Below are 23,327 nucleotides of genomic sequence, written 5' to 3'. Positions count from 1 at the left end.
TGGAGAGTTATCGTGAATATATATTGCTTACATAAATTTAAACAAATCTTTTTGCAAATATTAAATTTATTCGTATATTTGTTTTATTTTTTTATTTATTCTAATATTTTATCAAATATTTACTCAAAGTGATTGCATATTCTCTTATGTATTATACGATATTTCAAACATCGAAGGTGAATAAAGGTATACAACAAAATAAACAATATAAAATTCTGGCATAAATATATATACATACATATGTATGTGCATTTTAAAAGAAATATATAAAACTTGTTGGCTTATTCTTTTTTGGTGTCTTCTACAGCTTTTGTTGCTTGTTTATCTTCGGGATTTAATTTATATACGGAATAGTTAAGCATTGTGGCAAAGCTAAGCCAAGCAATGTAGGGTATAAACAATAAACCGGCAATTTTGTTGACACGATAAAAAAGCACACCACATAGAGTGGCTGTTGTTGTTAGAGCTGCAATGTCTATTAGACCCTGAAATGACGAAATAAATGAAATAGGCATTAAGACGTAGTAACTGACTGGTTTGACTGACTGACATACCCCTTTAATATTGTGATTGCCAAAGAAGATTGGAGTCCATGCCCAATTTAATGCCAATTGTGTACCATATGTGATCAATGGCCATTTGGCATCACCTGTAAACGTACCGCCACAATCTCTCCACACCAAATACGAGGCATAGCCCATCGATGAATAGATCGAAGTCCACATTGGAGCAAATAACCAATTTGGTGGACGATAGGAGGGGAAATTTAATTTCTTATACCATGGATCGAGATTTTTGCGGGTAATAAAACCACCCATAATACCTCCCACATTGGGTAGGATGACGGCACCGGCTACTTTCCAATATTCACTGCTCATTTTTGTGTGTATTTTTTTTAATATTCCAGAATATACCAAAACAATGGATCACTCTTAGTAAATATAAATTAAGAAATTTACACAACAGCTGACTGACTGGAAGAGATTGTTGCTTTGAAGTTCTAATTCGCACTGGCAATACAATTGAGTGTACGTGCCGTTTTTTACTTGAAAATGATTGTGTGAATACTTCCAGAGCCCGTCAGAGATGAATGCATAACGTAGATGGTTGGGTCTCTTGCCTCTTTCCATGCATTTCCATTCAATAATTACTCATTGTTTACTAATTCTCTCGCTCAGTAACTCTTTGCACGTTCATGCACATTCAAACAAGCATAAACAAACAAAAAGTCACCGTGTGTCCGTTGTTAGTGTCTTTTATTATTCGAATACAAATACAGGTCAAACGAATTGACCCTTTGAAGGGGTAGTTACAAATGTAGCCATGGCAACAATTTTCCAAGGATCAAATACAATATTCAGGACATTGAAAGGATATTATAATAATACATAATAATTTTGTATTTAGCCGTAAAATGACACTTTTATTTGATACTAAAGTTGAATTTTTGGATGCAGATGCAGTGGGCACAATTGGATCATGGCATTCACGCGAACCAATATTTGCGGTGGCATCATACAGTCAAGAAAGAGGTGGTTCGGTAACTGTTTTCACTGATACGGTATGTAGAGAGGATTACACAAAAATTATATTTTTGCTAAAAAAAATCTCGGTTTTTTACTTTAGGGAGAACCTCAACGAGATGTCACTTATCCAGTACATCCAACATCACAATGTACCGCCATGGCCTGGCACCCGGAGCGTATACTTTTAGTAAGCTGTTGGGAAAATGGTGACATACATGTATGGTTCAATGGCCATCGTGAATTCGCCAGTGTCAGTGGTCCACACAAAGCCGCTATAATCCTTGTCGAATTCAGTGAACAAGGTGGACGTATGGTTACTGCTGATACAATGGGTCTATTAACTGGTTGGCGTTGTGACGGTCAATATCAATTTCTTACCATGTTTTCACATGATTTACGTGATGTCCTTTCGTTGATAACATTTCGTCGCACCATATGCAGTGAACTGCGTGAAGAAATGGTTAACTTGGCTAAAGCTGCTGTGGCCGGTGATGAAAATGCTTTGGATACCCTGACAAATTGGAGACCACGAACAGCTGTGCGAACCGCTACTCACACCGATATCAAGGATAATTATTGTTTTTTCGTTTGCACTCAAGTGGGGCAGATGTATTATATTAATCAGGGGGGAACGTGCACAGAGGTGGTTAATAATAATTCCGTATCAATAACACAAATGTTATGGCACCAAAAAAAGTAAGTACATAAATATTTGAATAAATGTTATTTTGGAATAATTTATTAATACTATTTTGTTTTTTTTTAGAGATGCCGTTATATGCCTAACGGAGGATATGTCCGTTATATTGTTCTTAGTCGAATCAACGGGTATTTTAACTGAATTGGATCGTGTTAAATTGAGCTGTAAATTGACGGGAAAGAAAGGAGCTATAACATGGGTTGGTTCTACATTGGCTATAATAACAGGTTGGTTGGTATTGGGTAGAATGGTAGTATAAAGTTGGGTATCATATCTGTAGCTTGGCTTGGATCATCCGTACATATACAACTTCACCGAAACAACATCAAACATAGAAAAATAATTATTTGTTAATTGATTACCTTCAAGCAGTCCAATCGAAATTCCATCAATACTTTAGATGTATAGTCATACATACATACATATCTATCGTGGCAATGCACTTCATACATTTATTTGTAGTACAGATAAGTTAACACATGTGATAAAAGTATTAAATTGAACAAAGGAATTTTGAATGTAAGATATAACATGGTTTCTTATCAATTTCTATAAACTAAACCACACCCGGGTGTTATTTTTGGGCGTTTTATACCCTTCAGCACACTGTGGTACAGGTTATTATGTCTTTGTGCATATGTTTGTAACAGTCAAAAAGAAACGAGATAGACACATGGTTCCTTTTAGAATATGCAAATAATCACTTTCTGAGTCGATTTAGGCATGTCCGTCCGTCCGTCCATGTTAAATTGTAAACAAAGAACAGGTCGCATTTTTTATTCGAATTGGATGAAATTTGGCACAGCTCATATATTTGGCTCAAGGACGAACCCTATTAAAATTGTGGAAAATCGATTCAGATTTCGATATAGCTCCCATATATATATTCGTCCGATTTAATGTAAATGGTGCACCAAAGTCCCTATATATCCTTGAATTATCACATAATTTTCCATAGCGTATTAAATTAAGTGTAGAACGATGAGTGTAAATTTCGTGAAAATCGGTTCAGATTTAGATATAGCTCCCTTATATAATTTCGCCAGATTTAAGGTAAATAGTGCACCAAAGTCCCTTTATATCCTTCGATTTGCACGAAATTTTGCATAGCGTACTGAATTGAGTATAGAATGATGTGTGGTAAGTTTCGGAAAAATCGGTTCAGATTTCGATATAGCTCCCACATACACATATATATTCATATATAACTACTAATATTTGTCCGATTAACATGAAATTTTGCACAAGGTATCAAATTGAGACTTGAATGACGTTATATATATATATATATGTATATTGTTACCCTTTTAAATTGATATATTTGTTTATATTCACAATCTCTGTATTATTATTTTTAATTCATGTTGATTTTACTCGGATGAGTTATAAGCTGTGTAATGTTTTGACCTTGGTGGTTTCCATTACAGGAATGAATTGAATAAATAATCACTAGTATTTTTGTATATTTTCTCCACCCTTCTAACCAACCTTTACCTACAGGCGATTTATCTGTACGCATTTGGGATATTGAGAAAAGTGATAATTATGTACTAAAAATGGACTTACCCAGTGCAAAGACATCAACCGTTGGCGAGTATCAATCAACAACGGCAGCAGCAGCATCAAATTTCTTCAATCAGGATAATGGTATTGAAAACGGCATCATGATGAATCATGCCAGCGGTGCTATTCGACATCTTAAGAGCAGCAGCAACACACACAATAATTCTAATGAATATTTCACCTGTATCACTTACATCAACGACAATCAAACTTTAAATGCTGGCACCAATTTGGGTAATCTATATACATGGAAACGTAATGTGGGCTATAAATCTGCTGCACCTGAAGATATGTGGAAATTAACGAACATTTCATATTTACGCGGTTCTATAAAACAATGTCTGTGGGGTTTTAATGAGCTGTCGAAGCCATGTTTATTGGTTAATTGTGTGTCCAATGTGTATGTCCTGAAGGTATGATGTATGTGAAGTGATGGCTTGAATACTAACTCATAAATTTCCACTTTTAGGAACAACCACTGTTGTCCTTTCATAGCCGTGAATTGTGGGCAATTCAACAAAGTGCCCGAACTATTTTCCTTGCATATCATGACAAACGAAATTGTACTGTGCAAGCAGAATTTTGTGTTACATCACTGGCCTTGGATGTGGCCAATATGGCCTTGAGTAATGGCCGAAGTATTACCACTTATCTCATAGACAAAGATGTCACGGATGCTACGGAGACATCATCATCTAGCGATAGCCTTAAGACGGATAAAAATTCGAATCAACTGGTTGTGACATTGTTGCAAACCTTCAATGCAGATTGTTTGGCTTTGGGCTTACGCCAACAAAATGTATTTTGCCTGACTACCAATGATGTAACAATCTATTCCATAGGCGGAGTAGTATTGCATAAAATAATATCCAGCACCACGGAGGGGAAAATAATCGGCATGGATTTGACGGCAACCTATTTGTCAATCTTTACAATGAATGGCTATATCAAATGTTATGATGTGTCACGCCACGATCCAAGAATGTTATTTCCCGCCAAATCTGCCTATGATTTATTCGAAGATTTTGGCGAAGTTATTTTACTCAAATGCAATTCGGATGGCACCCACTTATCGATGATCATTGCCAATCGTAGTTTCGCTCCTCAACCCATTCTATATTGTTGGGATTTCGAAAGAAATACTTTAATGGAATTTGATATGCGTAGCGGAGGAGAGATGGATTCGGGAGAATTGAATTCATGTATACCAGTATCATTGTGGTGGGATTCGGAAGAACCTCGGCTGTTGGCAATGGAAATCAAATCTATGAAACAACAACATAATGAGAAAAATCGAACAAAACCGAATGACACCACGGCCACCAGTCGACATGGGTATGTCGAGGCCGCCGTTTGGCTCTTCTTTTATTCGGATAATAACAAATTAAATGTCTTGGAAACTAAGGATTTGGCTGCCGGTGAACAACTTGTGGACATGTGTATTCCTTGTGTGGTAGGATCATCCGATATTTTATGAACTTAAAAACACCTAACAAAAACTTTATTTTCTTCTCCCACAGATAACATTGGACATCAGTGTGATAAGAGAATCCCCATTGCGGGATTTTAGTGATTTAAAGGATTGTGACACCTCAACCCGACGTATGGTTTTGAATTTCAGCATGCACGTTGCGGAAGGTAATATGGATTTAGCCTATCGCAGCATCCGATCGATACAATCAAAAGCAGTTTGGTCCAATTTGGCGAAAATGTGTATAGAAAGTCAACGGCTGGATGTGGCTAAAGTTTGCCTGGGTCATTTGGGTCAAGCCCGCTCGGTACGCTCCATTCGCGAAGCCTTAGAAGATGATGATTTGGAAATAGAAGCAAAAACTGCTGTACTTGCTACCGAATTAAATATGCTCGAAAAAGCCGAAGAGCTATTGGAGAAATGCGGCAGATATGATCTATTGAATAAACACCTGCAGGCCACTGGGAAAATTGACGAAGCTTTGAAAATAGCTGAAACACATGATCGTATACATCTGAAAAATACCTACTATCACAAGGCTAAGGAATTGGCGGATAAGGGTGATATTTCGGGGGCGTTGGAGTATTTTGAAAAGACTCAAAATCCGGTACAGAATATAACAAGATTACTTTTGGATAATCCCATAGCGTTGAAGGTGGGTGTGGGGATCTGTTATTCTGATTTTAAATTTGTATCCTTATGTTTGCAATATTTCAGCGTTACATGCAGAACACCACAGATCCAAACATGCTGAAATGGTGGGGTCAATATGTAGAAAGTTCTGGTGATATGGATGGTGCTTTGGCGATTTATCAAAAAGCCGATGATTGGTATTCTCAGGTTAGTATATATTTATGTATTTGTTGGACTACCAGTACAAGTGCAATTTCTGTTAAGTTCTACATATCGAAATATGGAACTAATTTAAAACAATTTCGAAATGCAACATAGCAGCCATGAAAAAAATGAAAATGGGCGGAGTGTGGGAATATGCTGAATCATGGAAATTTTATAAGATTTCTGTGAAGGAGTTTATATAGAGGGCATGTATTCAACATTGTTTGCGATATTTTTTACCCTCATATACCAAAATGTGGAGCGACTTATTCTAGGAATAATAATAATTTATTTGAAAATTGTCAGAATTTAAGAGATCGATGGCGATTTCAGAAGCGGGAGATTTATATAGCGGACATGTATTGAATATGGTTTGTGATATTTTTTTATCCTCATATAGCAATATGTGGAGCGATATATCCTAGGAGTAATAATAATTTATTTGAAAATTTTCAGAAATTACGAAATCGATGGCGATGTCAACAGACTGCCGGACACTCTAATACTCTATATGACTTACCACATATTCCCACTTCCCCTCACATTTTAGGTAAAAATCTTATGCTATTTGGGTAAAATATCCAAAGCCGATGCCATTGCCCGGCAATCTGGAGATCGTGCTGCATGCTACCACCTGGCCCGTCATTATGAAAATGTGGGCAAATTTCAAGATGCCATTATGTTCTATACACGTGCTCAAACCTTCAGCAATGCCATACGCATTTGCAAAGAAAACGATTTTCAGGATGAACTATGGACGGTGGCGAGTTCATCACGTAATCGCGACAAAGCTGTTGCTGCAGCCTATTTCGAAGAAGTTGGATCTTTCAAACGTGCCGTCGAGCTATATCATAGAGCTGGAATGCTGCACAAAGCCGTCGATATGGCATTTGAATCGGAACAACCGGATATATTGGAAGTTATTGCTTCGGAGTTAACAATTGATTCGGATCCCGAATTAATACATCGTTGTGCTGAATTCTTTATGGGTGTGGAACAACATCAAAAAGCTGCACACCTTCTGGCCAAGACAAAACAATTGAAAAAGGCCATACAAATATGTGTTGAAAAGGGCGTTCCCATAACCGAAGACTTGGCAGAAATGTTGACACCTGCCAAGGGTGAGGTGGAAGAAGATACACGCATATATATACTTTCACAGTTGGGAGAGTTATTACAACAACAGGGTGATTATCATACCGCCACAAAGAAATTCACCCAAGCTGGAGATAAGGTGCGGGCAATGAAAAGTCTTCTGAAGTCGGGGAATACCGAGAAAATCATATTCTTTGCAAATATGTCGCGGCAACATGAAGTCTATATAATGGCCGCAAATTATTTGCAAGCTCTTAACTGGCAGGACGATAATAATATATTGAAGCATATTGTTACATTTTATACCAAGGGTCAGGCCTATGATTCATTGGCGAATTTTTATGCAATTTGTGCACAAATTGAAATCGACGAATATCACAACTACGAAAAGGCCCTGAAAGCAATGCAGGAGGCCCACACCTGTTTGGGTAAATTATGTGGTGGGCATAGTCAAGCGGCAATTAACAACTTACAAAGGACAATGGCCGATGTCAAATCGATATTGGATATACAAAATGCTCTCAAAAATGGTGATAATCAAGTGGCCATATCCGGTTGTCGTAATATGTTGAGTAAGTCCACGATTATTTTTCTATATGTACATATGGGAAATTACAAAATTCTTTTAAAATTCCATAAAAAAAATTTGAAAACATTTTTTGCGAGCACATTTATGATTTTTGGTACATAGGTTAAGAAAAATATGCTGATTCGAAATATGTACGCGTTCACAAATTCGGATGCTGCGCACAAAAGTTATAGCGGTTTTAAATCTTGTATTTCAAATATAAATTAAATTAATTCATATTTGTTGTAATTCGCGAATTTCTTCACAAATGGTTAAACACATTTGTTTTCTTTGTATACTTGTCAAATCATATTGAATTACGGTTAAATTGTCGCGAAAAACAAATAAAAGCATGAAGATATCTGCAAATAAAATAAATTAATTTTTAATTAAATCGAAATGTTTTTTTTTTGAATTTTCGATTTTTTTAGTATGGTTAAGGGAATACGGTTTTGCTTTAATCTTCTAAAATATGCGACGCTTTTTTCTTCAAATTCTTTTAGATGATTGTTAAATATCTGTATATGCATCTTATGACAGTTTCGACTGTAAAAATGACTAAATATACGATTTTTATGCGCATCCGATTTCAGTAATCCCCTATGAAAATACACAAAAGGACACCTAAGAACCGCGGATGTGCCTCCACAATCGGTTTTGCTTAAAATACGCATATTATTCGCGTATCGATATATTTTTGACCTATTTTCACACAGAATATGATAACACAAGAATGAATGTATGTGAAATCAATTCAAAGAATAACGCGATTTCATAGGCGAATTTGTCAAAATAAGTTTTTGCAGTTTTTCCCACATTCAAGGTACCTATATCCGCCGTTTTATTGGGCGGAATTGATGGGCTCATTAGATCCGGCACTTAAAAAAAAAACTAAAATCACGAGGGGTTCCACGGAATTTGAAAGGACTTTCTTAATTTTAGACTCAAAAAATATGTTTTTTATAAAAATTTACGCACCAAATTTTCGTCTTTGGAACCCAATTGCAAAGAAGCTACGGTGAGCACATTCATGAGATATACACTAAACGAAGCAAAATCACGAGTTCTACAATCCTATAATTAGTTTAGTCCATTATATTAGGATGCGCATCCAGGCATCCTAATTATAAGACAAATTCAAAAAACTCCGAAAATCCGGCTTCAAAATGTCAGCATCCTTTTTGGGTGGATGCAGTGATTATATCGAAAAATCATACATTACAACCATATTGACCATGGGGTATTCTGCAACTTAGTCACTGATCACATGTGCGTGCGTTGTGTAGTTTAGCCACAAATCAGGAAGGAACACAAAAAAACTCTTTGGCTTCAACACATTTTCACCCATTTTTTTACATTACCACCATCACAGCTTCGACGCAACTTATTATTTATTTTATTTTTATTTTTCATACATTCTAATGCCAATAAGTCTTTTAGACCAAAGTCGACATCATTTTAAGTACAAGTTTTTAGCATATATACATGACCAAGCAAGAAAAAAATTTTATTACAATTTAACAAAGATATATATGATATAAATTAAACTTGGCTCCCCAGCCAAAGAAAATAGGAAAATTTGAGGAAATACCCATAATTTGTTGATAATTACACCCATACTAATGAATCAAATTAACTTTATTGACGAAGGTACAATAAATAATGTTGCTTAAATGTATAAGACGAACTGGCAAAATTGCGCAAACTATTTGGTAGGTTATTCCACAACCTAGCTACTCGAACGACAAACGATCTATCATAGATTAATGGCCCAAATCGAGGAAGGAGAACTTGCGGATTTCGTGTAGATCGAGAAAATGTGAACTTTGTGTGAACCATCTCTGGAATCCCAGTTTTTACTATTTTATAAAAACATACCATAACTCGTGCATTTACAAAAGATTGAAAAGGCACTCCAAGGAACTCCGTAACATAGTTGGAAACGTGATCACGATATTATTTATTACCAATATTTTAAGATTTTGAGAACACTTCATTTTATAGAAATAAATTTAAATTATATGGAATATGTTCATATTTCGCGAGTTATAACCTTGCAAACCTCAGCTTCAAGGAATTTAAAAGATTTTTGTAATTTCCCATATATTTGAGTATTACTAATTTCATTCCTTTTATTTTAGTTAAACCAGAAATGCCACCAATACGCCAAGCGGACATAATTGCTTTGTTGGTGCGCGCTTTAACAAATACCAAACAATATAATGAAGCTGCCAAGGCTTTAAAAGAGCTATCCATACGAGATCCTGGTTGGTGTTCGTCGGGAATTCTAGAAAAATCGCTCGTACAGAGAATTGCAAAGGAATGTAATTTGGATTTTGATTTGATATGGAAACCAAATCAATCGCGCGCAATGGACAATGATTCCGATAGTGATCAAGATGAGATACAGGAAGTTTTACGATAGACCATTAAATGTATAGTATATATAAATTTCTCGTTTAATGTAAATAGTATGGCTTCTTAATATAAAACAAACTTACAGGTCATTAAACATATTCTCAAACCGATTATTATGAAGAAAACGAGATTCAGTTAGGATTCATTGTTCGCGTTTTTAATAAAATGAGGGAAATGGGTAAAGTGTTCCTGTATTCAGGTGTATGTGTGTCCTGTCTGTGAACTTTTCCAGTCATACATATTTTAAGAGTGTAAAATATCTACTTTCTCAAAAAAATGCTCTGTCCCATTACAAATAAGGCCCTTGGGACTTCATGTGTGGTATTTCAAAATTTGTGATATTTTAACTTCTTCCTCAACCTTTGACGTCAAAATTTGGGGTGGATTTTGACGAATTTTTCTGAAAATTTTAACACATATAAGTTTCGGCAACCTGAGGTCGATAATATATGACTTTCATGGGGTAAGTTCCGATATATAGACCTCTGAAATTCCGAGATTCATCTGCTCGTCTGCTTGGTCGTGTTAAATTTTCAGGCAAATCCGAGATGAGCCCCTAAATTCAACTTAAGCCATTGAGTGATGCGACGTAATCTCATTTTATTTAAATATCATAACATTGAAATCAGAACTCCAAGGTATCCTTGTAGTTCTTGCAGGAAAAATTTAATATTAAATAAAAATTACTTACCCAATATTCAACTCGTCAATGGCAATAACGAAATAAATAAATAATAACGAAGTAAAACATGTATCCCGTTTATAAGAATGTGCGGCAGAACTTGTATTGCAACTTGATTTTACGCCTCATTTAATAAAATTTAACATTCCGCTAAAAAAAACTCAGATGAACTGACCAAATTTGTTAGCAAACAAAACCGTTCATGAATCGTAATGAAATATTCGTCGAAGTATTGAAATGGTCTATTAACCGAATGTTTGGTTTTTGCCAATACTAAACGATTAATACAAGTAATCGATATTCCCGTAAACACACATTTTCGGATCCAGAAACTGAAAATTCTTTCTATGCGTGGTTTTATATTTGTCGGGATCGGGATCGGTGTTGAGAGTTTCTCTCTCTTATGCCATGTTCTGACGGGCATCCGAACAACGTAGTTCGCTCTCAGAATTACGTACATGAATTAACCCGTTCATACAACACTATTCATAATTCATATCATCAGAGTTTTTTATTTCAAACTTTTTGTTTCTTGTTTTACACCAATATGTAACATATTTTAGTGAATTACATAGGGATCTAAATAGAAAAAATAATTCTCTTTCTCCTGACTATAGTATGAACCCATATCTATTTACTTTTCATTCATGTTTTCCATTTTTTCTGAAAATGTTGTTGTTTTTAATACATTTTTATATTTTCTCAATTCAAATGTCACATACTGTCACAAATAAAATTTTGGAGAATTTTTTGTTTGAGTTGCCCCACATTTGTTTCTTTTTTTGTACGCTAATTAGAACCAAGGGAAAAGAAATGCATATTGCATTACGTAGAAAACAAAATTTACATCCTGCTGCATATATAAAAACTATACAATTTTTTACTTTTCATTCATGATTTTCAATTTTACTGAAAAAGTTTGAAAATTTCATAAATATTTTCAAACTGTCAAAATTAATTTATTTTCGATAAATACTCTCAATTGTTAGGGATGGGACAAATTTATTGGTTATTCAGAGAGTGATTCGAATTGAACAACGTACAAAAGTCGGTGTTCGCTCAGACAATTTTGTATGGGGAACTAAGTAATTCCTTAATAATTAAGGGTCGAACAACGAATGAGAGAGCGAACAACGCTCGTCTGGACATGGCATTAGTGGTAAATTGTGAATTGTGTTGGAAAACATTACCACAGGTAGGAACAAAAAAGTACGAAAAGGTACCTAAAATTCTACTTCAAATGATAATAAATCATAATTATCGAGAAATATTGGCCAATATTTATACCATTTATTTGCATAAATAATATATGTTATAATTTAAGCGTAAATGTATTCACGAATAATAAAAAATCTAATTTTTGTTTTGGTACGTTTATGTCAATTCGTACCTTTTGTGAACAAAAAGTACGCTTGTTACAAAATTAAAAATAGCGCAACTCTAATTACACTCTCAAGAGAGAGAAACTCTCAACACCGATCCCGATCCCGACAAATATAAAACCACGCTATCTCTCCTTTATAATTTTGAAAATATTTAAAACAGTAGTGCGATTCTGTAACAGTTTTTGCTGTTACCGACCAATATCGATAAAATTTAAACATATATTTGGTCTGTTCCCGTACTGGAAGAATCTACTAGATTTAACTATTTTCTTCGATAGCATAAGGGAAAATTCGTTATCGTAGTAAAAAGTAGTAGATTCTTGCAGTACGGGGACAAACCAATTATTGTACGTTTAAATAAAAAATTATGTTAACATTTTTATTTTTGTGAAGGTTAGGCTTAGCGAAGTGGTCGAATTTTAATTTTAAATAATTCGGTTTCTGAGTATTTATCGTAATTTCAACAGAATGGTTATATGGTCTGCGGGGTATATTTATGGTATATTCCCGTACTGCAATAATCTACTCGATTTTCTTCGATATCATAAAGGAAAATTCGTTATGGTAGTAAAAAATAGTAGATTCTTGCAGTACGGGAACAGACCATAAAATATATCGCCATCTTATGGTGTGTTTGGTTCAACACTCCCATCTCCGTAATATAAACAATAATCGATTATTGTTTAAATTTATACAAAAAGTCGATTAGTCGAAAGACGATTTACTGATCCCTACTTTTAATCTTCATTGTGATACCGGCACACGACTGACATCTCGTTTTCACTCGAAGTCATACAGAAATTGCTCCGATATGTGGAAGTTTTTAATATTAATTTGCCTATTAGTTCATAATGGCAATTCAGTTCTACAATCAAATGCTGATACACTAGTTTTACTAGACAATTTGGCAATACGCGAAACACATTCCATGTTCTTTAAATCCCTTCAAGGTAGGTGTGGTGGTGTCGAAAATGGTTTACTGCAACAGTGACGTGGTAATATTTTGAAATATACATATCTCCTCTTCTTCTTCTTCTTATCACCAATTTAGATCGAGGATTTAAATTGACATACAAATTGGCTGATGATTCCGGATTGCTGTTGTCACGTTATGGCGAATATTTGTACAAAAACTTGATCATTTTTGCACCTAGCGTTGAAGAGTTTGGTGGCGAAATTAGCGTTGAAAAATTGGCTCAATTTGTTGATGATGGCGGCAATGTTCTTGTGGCCGGTAGTGAACAATCTGGAGATGCTTTGAGAGAATTTGCCTCGGAATGTGGTTTTGAAATAGACGAAGAAGGTGCTTCGGTTATGGATCATTTGCATTACGACATCTCGGATAAGGGTGACCATACGACCATCCTCACAGCTTCAAAGAATTTAATAAATTCGCGTACCATTGTTGGTAACAGTCGTGATGATGTCAAGCGACCATTGGTGTACAAGGGTACCGGTCTATTGGCGGACAAGGAAAACTCCTTGGTTTTACAATTGTTGACTGCCGAAAGTACGGCATACAGTTACAACCCCGAACAAGCCATTAAAGATTATCCACATGCTGTTGGTCGCAATACTTTGTTGATTGCCGCATTGCAGGCTAGAAATAATGCCCGAGTGGTTTTCTCCGGTTCTTTGTACTTCTTCTCCGACGATGCCTTTACCAATTCTGTAACCTATGCCCAATCGGGTGAGAGCTTTAAACAATCTGGCAACCGCGATGTGGCCAATGCTATTAGCAAGTGGGTGTTTGGAGAAACTGGTGCTCTACGCGTGGCCGCCGTTAAACATCATCGTGAAGGTGAGACCCAGCCACCAGCAGAAGCATATACCATTACCGATCCCGTTGTTTATTCCATAACAATCGAAGAATTGATTGAAGACAAATGGCAGCCATTCAATGCCAACGATGTACAATTGGAATTTGTGCGCATCGATCCATTTGTACGCACCACATTGAAGCATATTGGCGGCGGTACATATCAAGCTAAATTCAAAATACCCGATGTCTATGGTGTGTATCAGTTCAAGGTGAACTATGATCGCATTGGCTACACCCAGTTGTATGATACAACTCAGGTGTCAGTGCGTCCATTGGAACATACCCAATACGAGCGGTTTATTCCGAGCGCTTTCCCCTATTACTGCAGTGCATTCTCAATGATGGTGGGAGTATTTCTGTTCTCCTTTGTATTTTTACACTTTAAAGATGAGAGCACACCCGTAGCAGGTGGCGGTGCTGCAACCAAAAAGGGTGAAAGCAAGAAGAGTCAATAAGTATGCATACGAAGAATACTAATTTCAAGTAATTTAAAGCATAAATCACTTTTATTTGTGAAGTTGAAGTAATGAATATGCATTTCAAATAAAGTTTTTGTAGAAGATAACATGTTTGTTGGGATTCATTTTTAAATGTAAATAGTCAAAATCGAATTTTGATTCAAAATGATATAGGGAAAAAAGCAAAAAGTGGGAGAATCGAAAATCGAGATAGACCTATGGTTTCTTCACCAGCGTTGCTTAGAATTGTCCATACGGGCTGGATTTGATCGAATTGGCCCCATATATATATATATATATAAAACATTACCACATATAAAAAATACATTCTGTTTTTTGTTCATCTTATAAAAGCAATTTTGTATTTTAACTAAAAATTGGTGTATATAAATTATGCATATTTCTCTTAATTAATTGGTTTTTTGTTTTGTTTTTAATGTTCGTAGGGATAGTGTTAAGTATGTATGACGTATGATTTGTTGGTTGATTTCTTGTGGTTCATTTTTTGTTATTAATGTTGAATGTGCCATATCGTAGCAGTGATTTGTTGTTGTTTGCAGATCATTTTCATCATCGTCGCTTATCAAATACTTGGTTTGTTGGTTGGTTGATTGGTTGTTAGTAAAAAGTTGTTGTTATTGGTTAGCAAGAACAGTGTCTTTATTTGGTTTGTTACAACTGTGCGCCAATTGCCAGCCATTGGACACGCACGCACACACTTAAATACATATAGACGCGCACATACACACGGAGGATTAACAATGTCACAGCAGTGCAGCATTGGCTAAGTTAGTTTTTTTTAAGTTTCGACAGTCACAGTTGTAGAGCAAACGAACGTACAAACGAAAGTAAAGTTTGTTGGGTTTTTAAGAACAACAGCTTTTATAGGCTGGGGCTTTTTCGTTATTCCTGCGATCGATGACCACTCTTTCAGGATTTTCGGCAGATTCTCGTCCGGCGGTTTTATCCAAAATTGCTTCAGCTAATTCGCAGAATGCATTTTCAATGTTGATATTTGATTTGGCTGAGGTTTCCTTGAAGCGGATGCCATGTTCGCGGGCAATCTTAAAAAGAAGAGAAAAAGGTATAAAGTATATACAGCAAGAAAAAACATGAAATAAAAAAATTTTGGTTGAGGTTACCAAAAGTAGAAGGATAGCGTATTACAAACAATATTCCAACAAATCCACGCTAAAAAATGCAGCATGTATTTAAAAAATCTAACATTACCGCTTACACATTCACCAATATTCTAGCAAAAAATTGTTTAAAAACTAATTTTTAAAAAATCCACCCCTTCCACTTATTCTAGAAAAAAATAATTTTTAAAAAATTCACGCTTTCCACTTACTCTAAAAAAAAAATAATTTTTAAAAAATCCAATTTGTAAAAATTCTAAAATAAAAGATTTTTTCATTAGCGAGACCACCCTGCCCTGGGAGGCTATCGACCAGTTGAGCACGTTGGTCAAGTACTCGACTCCTGGCTCGTCGAGCTGCTTCAGCATATACATGGATATTCCGTTAGGGACCAACGCTTTCGGCTTTCACTCATCGTGAACTGTGGTGGTACCGCCTTGGCTGGAAAATATCATATGTCGGTTCAAATAACTTGCACATATCTTCGGATCAGTCAATTTCGTCGTTAAATGTGACTGAGGTCCTATCATCCTTCTTATCAGAGTTCGAGAGCAACTTAACCGTTGCCCACAGTTTACTTACTCCGGTACCAATGTTGCAACTCTTCAAGTGCACCAACCATTTATTCCTCTTATGCTCCGCGACTAATCTGCTGACCTCCAACGTAAGTTCCCTGACCATGGGATCGGCTGGGTTAGATCGATGGAGCTCATAACGACCAACTGCTTCTGTTGGGAAATTAGGTCTCATTTCGGGTATTCGACCAGAAGGTATAAATCTATTAAGCGCTAGTTAGCGAACTCTCTGAATCCTTGCCAGATGACTTTCCTATTGGTTAAGAAAAGTGCGGCTAATGGAGACGGGCTGCCAGTTGACGTCATTTATCAGACCTGTAGGCCTATTCTGTAACTTTTAAAAACATTCGATATTGTTTTATTTTCTTTTGTGTTTGTAAACACAATAAATAATTAAATTGCTGTAAAAGAAACAATGTCGGAAGTTTTTAAAAAGTTACAGAATAGGCCTAATGGTGACCCAATGGTTATGTCTTGCGAACTGTGGCACTCTCCCCATATTTTGGTGGGGGCATCCTCATTTACCGTGCAAAACGTGGAGCTATCAATTTGCTCTGGTCATTACCAAGGACAGAACGCCACAACTCATGGTGGGCATTGAAATCCCCTAGCACCAGACGATTATTGCCCTCCAATATAAAATCAATGTTGGGCAAATAACGCGGTTCACACCTATTAATCGGCGAAATGTACCCGTTAAGCACCTCTACCTCGGCAATACCACACATAACTGCTATCCCCACATACATTCCATATGTGGGACACTAGAGTCAAGCTCAAGCGAGTTAGGCCTGTATTGAACAGAGTGGTGCATAAGGAATGCTAGGCCCCCACCTTTACTTCTGGTGCGATCGTTCCTCAGAACGTTGTAACTATCACAACGCCGTATGCTAAAATTTTCATTTGGCTTGCGACACAAAATATTCTTCCGATTCATGAAGTCCACTATCTCGTCTATTTTCGCTCGAAGGCCGTTGCAATTAAATTGCAGAAACGATGCCCTATGAGGGCTGGGAACAGCAACGTACGGTGTTAAATGCTGCATATTTGGTTGCTATTGAGGAGGCGGCGTTAGAGTTCCGTACTCCGACAAAGAAAATGACGTCGTAGACGAAGACACACTGGAGATTGCAACGTAATCCCTTTCGTTGTAGTCTCGCAACCGGGCCAACCCAACACTGACCTGTGGTGAATAATGTTCTGGCAAACCACGGTCCGGGTTTTCGAACGATCCCGGCACGGACCAAGAGAACCCGTAGCAAGCATTCTGGGATATGTTGCTTCACAAAACAGAAAAGCAATACAAACATATATAACTGGAGTGGCAGCCGCTGGACGAAATGAATCGGATCAATCCGGTATCCGGGGGATTGGATTTATAGTGTATGGAACCCTTAATGCTTACAAGAACAATACATAAACACAATTTCTACAAAGTTCTCCTCCAACATTTTTGTTCAAGATTATACCATGCTTAGACGTAATGTCGGCAAATAATAGAATTTACCAAAAAAAGAAATATTGATAAGGAATATTGCTTGCCTCGCATTCGTGTGTTTGCCATTTTTTAAATTGATGACTAAAAAAATATGATACATTTTTTATATCAACGTTTACTAATCATAACAACTTACCGCCTCACCACGTTCTTTACTAACAACACGCTTATCTGTCATATCGCATTTATTGCCCAATATCATTTTTTCCACGTCCTCATTTGCATGCTATTAAAAATATAGAAAAGAAAAAGGAATGAAATGCGTTTTTGCTTTTTAATATTGAAATACGAAACCGTGTGTTTTGCTTACCTCGTCTATATTTCTTAGCCATTTGACTATGTTCTCGAAACTCTTTTCATTTGTTATATCATAGACAAGCATTATACCCATTGCGCCACGATAATATGATGTGGTGATTGTATGGAAACGCTCCTGTCCCGCAGTATCCCATATTTGCAATTTGATTTTTTTGCCCCTGAGTTCAACGGTTTTTATTTTAAAATCAATTCCTGCAAAAAGAAAAATTGATGATAAGACAAATTTATTTATATGCAATATATATAATAATAATTATAGCATATTCAGTGGTGCACAGAATCTGATTCCCAATTTGTTATTTTCCAATATTTAATTTATCCATTTTCTAGTTAATTTAAAACTCATGGTTTTCATTAAAAACTATTCTTCTTCTTGTTCGTGTATTCTGTGCAATATACACTTGTTATACCTCACATTATTTTCGTTAGGTACCCTGTATGTTTGTGTGGGTATGTATGTAGATCAACGCCAATGTTTATACAACAACATTAACAATCAGCTGCACGATATTGTTTAATTAAAATATTTACACTATTAAAATAAATAAGGAAAGATATTGCACAGCAACCTGGCAACCCCATTTTCTAGATAGGGGTTTATTAAAACATCGAATGCGTCATTTCTTTTTTTTATTTTATGTAATTAATTAACTACGATGTTGATCCACCATTCGACTTGAAGAGCAATGTCCACTCGACCATTTACTTCTCCTCCTGCCTCTGCACATCCCATGAGACAATGAACAAAAATAGAACAACAATGCGTGCAAAAGGAAAAAAAGACGGACGGACGGAAGGAAAACAAGTGGGGTATGTGTGGTGTTTTCCACCAACTCAATCATCATCATCAACACCGTCGTCATCATATGCATGTAGGTATATACAATGTCATATATATATTTTGTGTGTATTTATATATAGGATGACAAATAAATGTCAAAAAATGTAACAGGACAAAGGGAGTAGAGAAGAGTGGAAAAAAGCAAAGAACGAAGAATGTGACACCCATATAGACATTAATAACTTAGCAATTTTTCTTCCACAATACACAATAAAATCTATGCTTCCTTTTGCCAATACCAACAACACCACGCCCTTTTGAGTAGGCACAGATAGATGCCTTTTTTTAAAGAACACCGGTTGAACCTCTACAATTAATGAACCTCATCAACATTGGAACTTGGACTTAAGCCGGTTAAATCATGACTGCATCACAACAACAACACTTACCAATGGTCGATATAAATGTGGAGGTGAACGCATCGTCAGAGAATCGGAACAGTATACAAGTTTTTCCAACACCTGAGTCGCCGATTAGCAACAGTTTAAACAAAAGATCGTAGGTTTTCTTGGCCATTGTTAAGTAGTTTTTTGCAATAGATGTGCTATTTTCCTAAATAGTATCGATTCTCTTTATTTATTTATTTTTTTGGGGGAAGAGGTTAAATTCTTATTTTGCGATGTTTCTTTATTATGCTACGTTATTTTTTGGAGTTGATTTTCTATAGGTTTGTTTTTTTCTTTTCTCTCAATAGGGTTCTGTCATGCCGTTTTCGTGCGATAATAGCAGTATATCGATTATTTAGCAGGTTACATATCAAAATCGGATGTTTGTCATTGTATTAGGTATCATGGCTACACATTAATATTTTTTGTGTCAACATTTTGAAATTTAAAAAGAAAAGAAAAATGCTTTTTGGTACAAATGGTATGTCAATTAAACCACCAACCCTAATGGAAAGGATAATGTATTTTTTGTAATATTACCCTTTCCATTAGCTTTTTTAAAGTTGAAACCATGAAACAATTGGTCTGTTCCCATACTGCAAAGATCTACAATTTTTTCGATGTCATAAGGGAAAAAAGTGTAAACCAGTAAGGAAAGTTCAAAAGTCGGACGGGCCTGACTATATGATACCCTTCACTACTTTGGGTACATACAAGAGATGCTCATATGTACCATATCCTATAGATAGAATAGACATAGCATCTTCGGAGGATCATTGAAATGGAATCGGACGAAATTAACTGCGTGAAGTTAATAGATATTTGAACTATGTTAAAACAACCCATATACATACCAATCTGCAAGTCATGAAAAATTGAATGTCGATCATCGAGCAAAGTATTTTGTAAAGAAGCTATTAATAGCTTCTGGGAAGAATATCCCAACAAAAAACTAAGGGAACTGATGAGGATCACTGGCGAGATACGAAACTATAGTCTTCCCTGCCTTACCCCTCGGCGGACAATGCCATGCATTCCCCACTAATAAATATTTGTTTTTTATAAAAACAACAAACTGGGATTAAGCCTGACTATTTTGCTAAAACAAAATACAAATGGTATCCCAAATAACCCGCCAACACTACTTTATGTGTAAGATCTATTTATAAATGGACGTATTTGAGCTACCAAGGCATCCACCAGTTGGTAAGTTGCAACACAGTGCGCTATCCAAAACTTATATCGACACAAAATCCAATACACGTTATTCTACGTTCGATTTGGTACGTTGTGCACTAATTCGTCCTAAGCGTACAAACTTTAGTTGTTTGGTACATCATTTTGATGAAATCGGATGAAAATATATATGGAAACGCCTTCAATCCAATACGATGATCCATTTACATAAAGTCGGCCGAAAATATATATGGGAGCTATATCTAAATCTGAACATACCAAAAACTTACATATGGTCTGTTCCAGAAACTGCAAGAATGTAAATTTTTTTTTTTACTACGATAACAATTTTTCCTTTATGATATCGAAGAAAATAGTAAAATCTAGTAGATTCTTGCTGTACGGGAACAGACCAATACATACATCAATTCTAATTCAGTAAGATGTGCAAAATGTTATCTTAATCGGACAAATATTGACAGTATGGTGCTTCATATACACAAAATCAAAATATATATGGGAGGAAACGATATATGGGAGCTATATCAAAATCTGAACCTATTCCTACAAAACTTCGCATACTTCAATCAAAACCTAATTCAGTACACTGTGCAAAATGCTGTCTCAATCGGACCAACTTTGGCAGAATGGTTCCCCTTTTACATAAAATCAGACGAAAATATATATGGGAGCTAAATCTAAATCTGAACCGATTTCAACTAAACTTCGCATACATAAATTTGAACCTAATTCAGTACGCTATGTTGTTGTTGTTTGTGCCAATCGGCTTAAATTTGACTCGTTGGTGCTCCATTTACATAAAATCGGACGAAACTATATATGGTACAGACAGACATGCATAAATCGACTCAAATGGAACCATTCCTTTTGCCTTTTACAAACATATGCACGATGAAATAATACCCTGTACCGCAGTGTGGTGATCGGTATACAAATAGTAGATTGTTGCTGTACGTGTACTATCCAAATATTAAGATAAAACTAGTTGTTCCCGTACTGCAAGAATCTACTAGATTTCACTACCACTTTTCAGTGGCAACTTATATATTTTTGCATATTTTTGTGTTTGCCTGATAAACAGTAACAAAATTGTGCAAGAGTGTGCTAGTGTGTACACCGCTTAACGAAGTATCCATATCTTTCTTCATTGTTTTCTAATATTCCCTTTCATATTCTTACAGTGTATAAACATACAACAAAATATCGATAATACCCAACTAAACATATCGCTTTACAGGCTATCGATTTCACAGCCATTGTGTGTGCTATCGTTTTTATTATAATCTCTAACAAGAGCGTGAATTTTTTATTTAGTGAACAGAGAAAGGAGAAAAGAATAATTAATGCAATAAATAAATTAAATTCTGTAAAACATTTGGCATATAAATTTTGTAATACGCTATTTTATTAATGCATAACGTCATTTTCAATGCTTGCGACATTAAATATCTTGAATAAAATCCCACATTCCTCCCGTTGATAACTTTTTTTACATACAGAGAAGAAAAATCATCATCATCTATTATATGTGAGAGAGAGTGCAAAAAAAAAACCAAAACGAAAGAAGAAAAGAAAAAAAAAAAGAATTGACATGATTTTTTTACGAATGAAATTTAAGAATGCGATGTGTGTGCTATAACTACTGATGAGTGTGTATTAAAATTGTTAATAGCAAAAACAATAACAAATTAACAGGACGTGGTCCGTAATGTAAAAGAAAAAAAAAAACAAAAATATATCGAAAAGAAACCTGGTTGACTGACAACCAGCCAACCAACCATCTGAGGGAGGAGGACGACGACGGGAGAAGCAAGCATAGAAAGAAAAAAGCGAAGGTGTTGATTTCGATTCGACTGGCTGTCACAAAATCTTAAATCTATTGAACCCACCCTTGCAAAGCAAAAAAGAAGAAGAGAATGCAAGAACGAAAAAATATATAGTGCAGCAAATGTATAAATGTACGACGGCCGACAGACAAACAAACAACGAAAACAAAACAAGAAAAAGCTTGCCAAGAACAAGTAGTTAGTAGTAGTAACTTAATTCTCAAATTTAGAAGAAAAGAAAATAAGAAACGAACGAATAACAACAAAACACTAATGAACATGAACATGTGTGCCTTCTTTGTGGGAATCGATTGACACAAGAGTGTGGAAAAAAGTATGCAAATGACAAAATAAGCCGCAGCAGTAACTTCCAAAAGGTCTTCCTACTTTGCTGCGCATAAATATACTATACGGCATTTGTTGTTGTCATTGTCGTCGTCGCATGTATGGACATGAAATAAGTCATCATCGTCATCATTAGAACTCTCTATGATATATTCCATATTTTATAATTTGTATGTTCCATAGAAACTGATATCATATTGGCTGCTGTCGCTACTGGTCGGTCGGTCAACACACAATTGCACATTGCAGCCAGTTGAAAAAAAACATCCAAATAAGGTTTTCCCCAGTATTTGTCTATAACTAATAATACAACAACAAAACCAATAATATGTGCAAGTGTAAAATTGTGCAAAAGTCTCCAATCAGCCAATAAATAATTTTTATCATACAAACATACATATTTACAAATAAATAAAAAAACAGAGCCAATAGAACAAAAACGCTATTGTCGATTTCTCCAACAACAACAACAAAGCAAAACTCAAACTGCTGTGTATATTTTTGTGTGTTCATTCATTCATTTGTTTCTATGTATGTATGTTGTGTGATTGATCCTTCAACCGGGTATTTGAACAGCGATTCCAAAATAGTAGAATTTTAAATTTTGACTGCAGCTTACGAAAAAAATTACAGCCAAACAACCAGTGTAACGAAGAGCGCCGCATAGCTCATTTATA

The 23,327-nt window shown here is 35.6% G+C and overlaps 4 protein-coding genes across 4 annotated transcripts; 2 read left to right on the top strand and 2 right to left on the bottom strand.

The window, feature by feature from the left end:
* Positions 1-281: 281 nt before the first annotated feature.
* On the bottom strand, positions 282-878 carry LOC133328671 (translocator protein). Its single transcript, XM_061537214.1, has 2 exons — positions 555-878; positions 282-485 (listed from the first exon to the last, which is right to left on the bottom strand). Exons 1-2 carry the CDS (start codon positions 876-878, stop codon positions 282-284), a joined length of 528 nt encoding a protein of 175 aa, XP_061393198.1.
* Positions 879-1,414: 536 nt separating this feature from the next.
* LOC133328670 (intraflagellar transport protein 140 homolog) lies at positions 1,415-10,185 on the top strand. The gene is made up of 9 exons (XM_061537213.1): positions 1,415-1,561; positions 1,627-2,222; positions 2,293-2,453; positions 3,727-4,202; positions 4,259-5,242; positions 5,310-5,915; positions 5,978-6,100; positions 6,648-7,764; positions 9,902-10,185. Exons 1-9 carry the CDS (start codon positions 1,415-1,417, stop codon positions 10,183-10,185), a joined length of 4,494 nt encoding a protein of 1,497 aa, XP_061393197.1.
* Positions 10,186-13,056: 2,871 nt separating this feature from the next.
* On the top strand, positions 13,057-14,522 carry LOC133328658 (dolichyl-diphosphooligosaccharide--protein glycosyltransferase 48 kDa subunit). Its single transcript, XM_061537201.1, has 2 exons — positions 13,057-13,195; positions 13,297-14,522. The coding sequence occupies exons 1-2, from the start codon at positions 13,057-13,059 to the stop codon at positions 14,520-14,522; spliced, it is 1,365 nt and encodes a 454-aa protein (XP_061393185.1).
* An 856-nt stretch (positions 14,523-15,378) lies between these two features.
* LOC133328667 (ras-related protein Rab-10) lies at positions 15,379-19,453 on the bottom strand. Its single transcript, XM_061537209.1, has 4 exons — positions 19,286-19,453; positions 18,048-18,247; positions 17,874-17,963; positions 15,379-15,589 (listed from the first exon to the last, which is right to left on the bottom strand). The coding sequence occupies exons 1-4, from the start codon at positions 19,410-19,412 to the stop codon at positions 15,392-15,394; spliced, it is 615 nt and encodes a 204-aa protein (XP_061393193.1). The 5' UTR covers positions 19,413-19,453; the 3' UTR covers positions 15,379-15,391.
* Between the last annotated feature and the right edge of the window lie 3,874 nt (positions 19,454-23,327).

Source organism: Musca vetustissima, unplaced genomic scaffold (genome assembly GCF_032173495.1).
Source record: "Musca vetustissima isolate MV318-11 ecotype Yass unplaced genomic scaffold, APGP_CSIRO_Mvet_v1 utg1843, whole genome shotgun sequence".
Lineage (NCBI taxonomy): Eukaryota > Metazoa > Arthropoda > Insecta > Diptera > Muscidae > Musca > Musca vetustissima.
The sequence above is the reverse complement of the archived record's forward strand: the minus strand, read 5'-3'. Positions and strand labels throughout refer to the sequence as shown.